The sequence below is a fragment of the Cherax quadricarinatus genome, chromosome 7 (assembly GCF_038502225.1).
Source record: "Cherax quadricarinatus isolate ZL_2023a chromosome 7, ASM3850222v1, whole genome shotgun sequence".
Taxonomy (NCBI): domain Eukaryota; kingdom Metazoa; phylum Arthropoda; class Malacostraca; order Decapoda; family Parastacidae; genus Cherax; species Cherax quadricarinatus.
The window spans coordinates 9,395,419-9,403,902 of NC_091298.1; the positions used below are offsets into that span (position 1 = coordinate 9,395,419).

General features: G+C 39.1%; 1 protein-coding gene across 3 annotated transcripts in view; it reads left to right on the forward strand.

Moving 5' to 3' along the window:
* LOC128686756 (uncharacterized) overlaps positions 1-8,484 on the forward strand; it is a 35,686-nt gene that overhangs the window by 24,414 nt on the left and 2,788 nt on the right. For all 3 annotated transcript variants that reach the window (XM_070082279.1, XM_070082277.1, XM_070082278.1), the window contains exons 3-4: positions 57-186; positions 5,128-5,281. In XM_070082279.1, the coding sequence (XP_069938380.1) occupies positions 57-186; positions 5,128-5,264 (267 nt within the window). In that variant the 3' untranslated portion in view covers positions 5,265-5,281. The remainder of the gene's footprint in view (positions 1-56; positions 187-5,127; positions 5,282-8,484) is intronic.

An 8,484-nucleotide genomic window follows, 5' to 3' on the forward strand; every position in this document is an offset into this window, starting at 1 on the left:
CAGAGAAAACTGTGATTGCTAAATTTTAAATATAACCCACTAATTTGACATTTCAGAAAATTGATCTTAGTGGCCATGTAATCAAGGGTTGTAGTAGAAGGGTTGAATGCAGCTTGGGAACCATTGAACGTGGAGCCGTCGACGCTTGGAACTCTGTTAAGAATTGGATAGCAAATCTACATGAAGGTGAGTTTTAAATGCTAGCATAAAGAACACGTAAAGTTACTTAGTGTGCCCCCGTAAAATAATGTACAGTGAAACCTCATTGGATTTGGTCCATTGTGTGGGGAACCTATTGTGTACTCATTACTGCTAATGACCAAAATATTGGTAGGGTTGGCTTGGTCCATTGCATTGAACATTTGTCCTGCCAAATATTATGTTTGAAATCCATTGCATAGGGGTCGGTTATATCGAGGTTATACTGTACTTTTAAAAATGAAACTACATTACTAATGTATGTGGGCAGTACATAAATGCTCTTCAAATTTCACAACTGATTTAGTTTTCACTGCAGAAATCTTGTTTATGCCATAGTAGAGGGGAAAACAATTATTAGTGGTCTACCATTTATTACTTTTAAGGACTGCCCACCACAAGAAACCAACCTCCCATAGTGCTACATTCTGACAGAGGAGGGAGGGGTGGGTGACGATTCCCATATTGACACTTGCGTGTGGCACTCAAGGGATGCCCAATACTTCTCCATATTTATTTTATTTGTAAATGTTATTGATGGTACCACATAGAATAATTTAGGTAATGTACAGTGAAGTTCTAAGTTTGTTGCTTATTGAAGTAATCAGTATAACTAGAGTAATAGGGGGATTGTGTGTCCATTAATCAGAATAATTTGAAAAGGCACAGAAAAAGCACCAAAGCAATTTACTCTGTACCTGATGTAGTACTGTACATGGGGCTTACACATACTGTAATTAACATTGAAAATAAATGTTAAGTATGGTTTACCCCAGTGAATTTTGTTGCTTCAAAAGTCCATTAGAGAGATCTGTTACATGGAGGGTTTATAAATAACATGGCTGATAATGTTTTTAGAGTGGGATTACTTGGGAATAGTTGCTGTACTTTCTCTTAATTGTATTATTAAGGTTTTCCTGTACTTGCTCTTGTGGATAATATGGAGGACAATAATTAAATTGATAATAATAATAGTTTATTTCTCTATGCCATACAAATGTAGTTTAAATGTATTACTACATAGACACAAAAGAAAGCCACTAATTGTGCTGTGAATTTTGGGCAACTACTCATAAGGTTTACATGCTAGAACTAGACAGTCTGTTATGTAAGATTTCTTGTGTAGTTAATTTCAATCATAAGTGGAGTAAAAAAGGTAGCTAATGACAAAAGGTCAGTTACAAAAACTTTGCATACTTAAACCGATTCATCGATTGAATAGAGATGGTGACAATACAAGAAGATACTTGGGTTACAATACAAATGAAGTGGGACAAGATATGTTATCAATTGTGTATAAGAGTTGAAGGAAGGCTGGAAGAACAGGGACAGAATTAGATGAAAGCTAATTTTGTTTGACATATCATTATCTTTGTAACTTGCTCAGCTATCAAAACTTTAGGGCCTAGCCCCTGGACCCGTTATGTACCTCTGTAATCTTTTGACTACTGCCCACAGGATGGGTATGGGGTGCATAATAAACGTTAATATTAAACTAACATGGCATATTGCTGTCTTGATTACATTAAGGAGACAAGGTGCTTTTTAGCAATAGCTCTTGATAGATTACGAAAGCACTTGGTAAATTTGTTTATACCCGTGATGAGTATTGAAGACAGTGAATCATTGAAAATGTCCTTAATTGTGGATTTCATCAGTGTGTACTTGGACTGTGAAATATAATGGTACAGTATAATTATGTTTGAGAGAATAGGATACTTTTGGCTCCATGTGAAATTCCTCGTGATACTTTAACAAAGGTAGTAGGTTGGTAGACAGCAACCACCCAGGGAGGTACTACTGTTCTACCAAATGAGTGTGAAACAGAAGCCTGTAATTGTTTTGCATGATGGTAGGATTGCTGGTGTCTTTTTCTGTCTCATAAATGTGCAAGATTTCAGGTACATCTTGCTACTTCTACTTACACTTGGGTTTTGGAGTGAGATTAATAAGTTTACCTGGAGTTTACCTGGAGAGAGTTCCAGGGGTCAACGCCCCCGCGGCCCAGTCTGAGACCAGGCCTCCTGGTGGATCAGAGCCTGATCAACCAGGCTGTTGCTGCTGGCTGCACGCAAACCAACGTACGAGCCACAGCCCGGCTGATCCGGAACTGACTTTAGGTGCTTGTCCAGTGCCAGCTTGAAGACTGCCAGGGGTCTGTTGGTAATCCCCCTTATGTGTGCTGGGAGGCAGTTGAACAGTCTCGGGCCCCTGACACTTATTGTATGGTCTCTTAACGTGCTAGTGACACCCCTGCTTTTCATTGGGGGGATGGTGCATCGTCTGCCAAGTCTTTTGCTTTCGTAGTGAGTGAATGGATTTGTTAGTTAATAATAGGAGGGGAGAGTTATTAAATGGAGACTTAGAGGTATCAGGAAGATGGAGGGAATATTTTGAGGAACTGTTAAATGTCAAAGATAGGGAAGCTGTGATTTCGTGTATAGGGCAAGGAGGAATAACATCTTATAGGAGTGAGAAAGAACCAGTTGTGAGTGTGGGGGGAAGTGTGTGGGGCAGTGGGTAAAATGAAAGAGGGTAAAGTAGCTGGGATTGATGGGATAAAGATAGAAATGTTAAAAGCAGGTGGGGATATAGTTTTGGAGTGGTTGTGTCTTTATTTAATAAATGTATGGAAGAGGGTAAGGTACCTAGGGACTGGCAGAGAGCATGCATAGTTCCTTTGTATAAATTATTATTATTATTATAATCGAGGGGGAAGCGCTAAACCCGGAGGATTATACAGCACCTGGGGGGGGGGATGTGGAAGGCATTCAGGCTTAATATGGGGAACTGGAGCACAGATCCAATTCCCTAAATCAAGAGCCCCTCACCAACATCAAGGAACCTTCCTTGAGGGGTCCTTTGTATAAAGGCAAAAGGGACAAAAGAGTGTAAAAATTATAGGGGAGTAAGTCTGTTGAGTATACCTGGTAAAGTGTGTGTGGTAGTTATTATTGAAAGAATTAAGAGTAAGATGGAGATCAGGATAACATGAACAAGGAAGCTTTAGGAAGGGTAGGGGTGTGTGTAGACCAAGTGTTTGCAGTGAAACACACAGGTGAGCAGTATTTAGATAAGGGTAAAGAGGTTTTTGTGGCATATATGGATTTAGAAAAGGTGTATGATAGGGTGGATAGGGGGACAATGTGGCAGATGTTGCAAATGTATGGAATAGGAGGTAGGTTATTGAAAGCAGTGAAAGTCTTTACGAGGATAGCGAGGCTCAGGTTAGATTATGTAGACGAGAAGGAGGTTATTTCCCAGTAAAAGTAGGCCTTAGACAGGGATGTGTGATGTCACCATGGTTGTTCAATATATTTATAGATGGAGTTCTAAGAGAAGTGAATGCTCGGGTGTTGGCAAGAGGTGTAGGATTAAAAGCTAAAGAATCTAACACAAAGTGGGAGTTGTCACAGTTGCTCTTTGCTGATGACACTGCTTTTGGGAGAGTCTGAAGAGAAGTTGCAGAGGTTGGTGGATGAGTTTGGTAGGGTATGTAAAAGAAGGAAATTAAAAGTGAATATAGGAAAGAGGAAGGTGATGAGGATAACAAAAAAATTAGGTAATAGAAGATTGGATATCAGATTGGAGGGAGAGTGTATGGAGGAGGTGAATGTATTCAGATATTTGGGAGTGGACATGTCAGCAGATGGGTCTATGAAAGATGAGGTGAATCATAGAAATGATGGGGGGGGGGGGGGACAGTGAGTGGTGCACTGAGGAGTCTGTGGAGACAAAGAACTTTATCCATGAAAGCAAAGAGGTGAATGTATGGGTGTGAGGCATGGGTGGTCAAAGTTGCAACAAGGAGAAGGCTGGAGGCAGTGGAGATGTCAAATCTGAGGGTAATGTGTGATGTGAATATAATGCATAGAATCCATAGTTTGGAGATTAGGAGGAGGTGCAGGATTACAAAAAGTATTATCCAAAGGGCTAAGGAGGGGTTATTGAGATGGTTTGGACATGTAGAGAGAATGGAACGAAATAGAATGACTTAGTGTATAAATCTGTAGTGGAGGGAAGGCAGGGTAGGGGTCGGCCTAGGAAAGGTTATGGGGAGGGATTAAAGGAGGTTTGGTGTGTGAGGGGTTTGGGCTTCCAGCAAGCATGCGTGAGTGTGTTAGATAGGAGCAAATGGAGACAAATGGTTATTAGGACTTGACATGCTGTTGGAGTGTAAGCAAGGTAACATTTATGAAGGGATTCAGGGAAACTGGCAAGTTGGACTTGATTCCTGGAGATGGGAAATACAGTGCTGGCACTCTGAAGGAGGGGTGTATGTAACATGTACATATAGTCATATTAGAGGGAAAGTACTAAACATTTAAATGTCAGTATTTGGGAACCTGGAGATAATTGGTTGGATCCAAGAAAGGGGACTGTAGCTAAAAAATTCCTTGGATGAAGGAACCTTTACCAACTTCCTCTTTCCTGTTGAAGGGTTAAAGGTTGTAAAGACAAATTAAAAAGTTCCCAGAATGGTGTATTATACATGGCACTTGGTTTGGCTTGACTTGATGGGATAGATCAGTCTTTTGGGGAAGGGAGTATGACTTAACAGAAAATTTTGTCTAGACAAATTGATTTTTTTTCTTTTTGTAATAGTATCCATCTTTAAAACTGAAGATTATTAGTTACGTATTTCTGATTTATTCATAATGAAAAAATAAACTGGGTACATTATTATTACAAAAACCAAGTGCTAAACCCACCAGGATCATACAGCACAGCAGGGTAGGATATATGAGCTTTGTAAGATGCGAGCTGTATAGCTGTGGCTTAGCACTTCTTTTTGATTATAATAATAATGTAACATGTGAACTAGGTGCAACAAAAAGATTCCTTGCTTATGTATGACATATTTGTTGAATTACAAGAAAGAACAAATAGAATACTGCAGTATAATTGTTGCTTTCTCATTAATGACAGATATTGAAGTGCCTCAAGATGCTCAGGCCAGGGTGGTGGGCTGCTGTGAACATGATTACTGCAACTCTGCTGTCACCAAGTTGATGAATCCTCTCCTCTTGCTCCTGCCTCTCATGATGTACTACTTGCAGTGCTAGGCTCACATGCTGTATTGGTTAGTAATAAGACATGCTTTCACAATACTTTATTATGGGGGAGTGCTAAACCTGTAAGAATTATACAACTGTGGGGAAGAGGGAAAGGATGGAAGGTATTCGGGTTCAGTTCAGGGTACTGGAACTCTCATTCAATTCCCTAGATCAAGAGCCCCCTACCAGAATCAAGGAGCCTCCCTTATGGGGCACAATACTTTATAAAAGGTTAGATACTTGGATAATTATTCCTTAACCCTTAAACTGTTCAAACGTAGATTAAAGTTCACCCGAGTAGCACTCTGGACATTTGAAAGCGCGTAAAATAAAATTTAGATCTAGGTTTAGACAGTTTAAGGGTTAAATGGCTGCATACAGTTAGAGATTCAGGAGCCAATTTTATGAATAATGAAAATTACCTATATATGTTTTTTATAATAAAGTAATAGGATAAAAATCATAGTAATATCCTGATGATTAGTTAACATTTTCTTGATTAGTACTTCTTCCTAGGTAAGCCATCTTTTCCCTCCCTGATATTGTCTGAATATGGAGTGTGTACCTTATGGGTTTAGTGCTTAACTTGATAAACCAATAATAATTATAATATAATGTGATGATTCACAAATTGTCAGCTTTAAACATAGTTAAGATAAGATTTCGTTCGGATTTTTAACCCTGGAGGGTTAGCCACCCAAGAAAGTCGGTGCGTCATCAAGGACTAACTTATTTCCATTGGGATCCTTAATCTTGTCCCCCAGGATGCGACCCACACCAGTCGACTAATACCCAGGTACCTATTTGCTGCTAGGTGAACAGGACAATAGGTGTAAGGAAATGCTGATATGTTTCCACCCACCGGGAATCGAACCCGGGCCCTCCTCGTGTGAAGCGGGAGCTTTAGCCACCAGGCCAGTTACTGTAAACTGTTTCTCATTTTTCATGTGGTGACATTCTTGAAAGATTCAGTTTTTTTCAGTGCAAGTAGTCTCGCCTATTTCTTACATCGGGAAGTGATAAATCCACAGGAAAAATGGGGGTAATAAATTAATTGAGAAATGGGAGGTCTTAATGTTGGTTTCAAGAAAGGAAATGATAGTTTTCCCTAGTAAACTACTGTAACATTCCTCCCTATAACTTTTCCTCTTAATTTTTCACACTTCATCCCCTTACTTTTTTTTTTCTTTAACTTTCCTCCAACTCTACCTTTTTCCATTATCTTTTTTTCACTGTTTTCTACATTTTACTCTTCTTTTTCTTCCTCCTGGCATTTCTCCTATGTATAGGTTATTTGTGTATTGTTCCAATCACAGTATTGTGCCTTTTTATTCTTTCACTAAATTACAAGCCCTTTATCAACATCAAGGCATCCCTCTTTATTAGTATTACAATCAAAACTAAGCCCTAAACCCACAAGGGTCATACAGGTCTCTCTTGAAAAGTGGGTAAACTACAAAGTTAACTGTCTAGTCAAAGTACGTTTAGTATAAGGGAAAATTCCCTCAATAAATGGTGCCTAGACATGGTTGGTTTCATATTAATGGTATAACAGAATAAAATGTAGTTACACATCTTTATTGCTGAAATGTTTCACCTGCTTTCCAGACCTCGTCAGTCGAATACAGAAATGACTAAATATTGGAGAGGACGGAAGCAGTGGAGAGGTCAAGATCGGTCCCTTGGCCTTTTATTGTGGTGGTCAGTCCTTGAACCTTGAAATGTTCTGCTCTGTATTGTCAGTCATAGCTGAATTATTATAATCAAAAAGAAGTGCTAAACCACAAGGGCTATACAGCATAGCTGAAGCATAAGAATGGGGCCTTTCATACTGGATCCAGAAGTAAGGTGCTGAATTTAAGAATGGCATCACAAGCTGCAGGACTCACTAGTAGAAGAAAAAACATAAGAATTCAAAAGTGCTGCAGTATGCCTACTTCATGTTTCTTTTGATGCCATATCTAAATTCAGTACCTTGCTTTAGATTCTGTATAAAAGGCCTTTTTCTCTTTCTTCAGCTTTGACAATGTGGTGTGGAACACTTAAAGGCTGAGGGAATGACCACCTCAAAACTACTAAAATTGTGGCCAAGGGACTTATTACTTGATTATTACCTTTCCATTGTTTCTACTGTCCTCATTATTTACCTCTGCATGTGAAGCAACCTGCAGAGCAGGCAAAACACTGACAAAAGTGCCCAGCTGTTTAGGCTGAATTTATTGAAAGGGTATTCTAGGTTTGAAGCTAGAAAGTGTTGTTTCCACAGTAAGGTACCAATACAGTGTTAGGATTCACCACAAAAGGCTGCTCTAAAGGTTTTTAAAATGCAGTTAGGACCTATTTTTTTTCAGTACGTTAGTAAGAGAAAGGAAATTTATTTTTGACCGATTTGGATTCATCTTTCTTGGATTGAATCAGATCGTCTTCCATATCCCAGGCACTGTATGACACCAAAGAATCAGAGTGCTCTCATAAATATAATAGCTCAGCATTAAATGGAATGTGCCAAAGTCTGTGGTATCTGCTAATTTTGATAGTCTAAAATGGAGTCATTGTCCTATCCCTAGGGTTAAATATTGTTAGCCATGGACAGTCCCATAACATATTTGACTTGTTTGGTAACTTGCATGCTGTTAACCTCTTGAAGGTGCCTGGATGTTGAAGGACTCTTGGTCCAAGGAATTTTACATATCCTCCCTTTCCTTAGATCAAACCTTATTGCCTTCGTTCTGCAGGTGCTGTATGACCCTTACGAGTTAGTGAAAAACATTAAATACGGTGGAATCCTGGTGTTTGAACTTGACTGGTTCTCAAGTGCTGTTTGAACTGCAAAAAGTTTGATGTCCGATTCAGTATTTCTCAGTCTTTAATTATCAGACACTCACACTGGAAGATGTTTGACCAACTCTTCCAAAAGCCTGGAGTTAGGTCAGTGTCAGAGGTCATTTCAAAACATTTTTGAAGCAGGGTTTTACAAGAAAGTTTTTTTTACAACTGAATTTTAAACAAGTCAGCATGTTCAAACTCCAGTAAAATGTTCAAAGACCAGGTCAGTTTTTCTGAACGAAATTAATAGGACTCTGGTTAGAGGTCCGGTGTGTTCGAACAGAAGTTCCACTGTACACTAAACCTTTTATTTAACAGACTGAGGAAGGGTGGAATGTGTGATTTGTAATGTCAGGTGTGGAGGCTAGAGAAAAGATTTTGCTGTTATTGTAACAGATTCTGT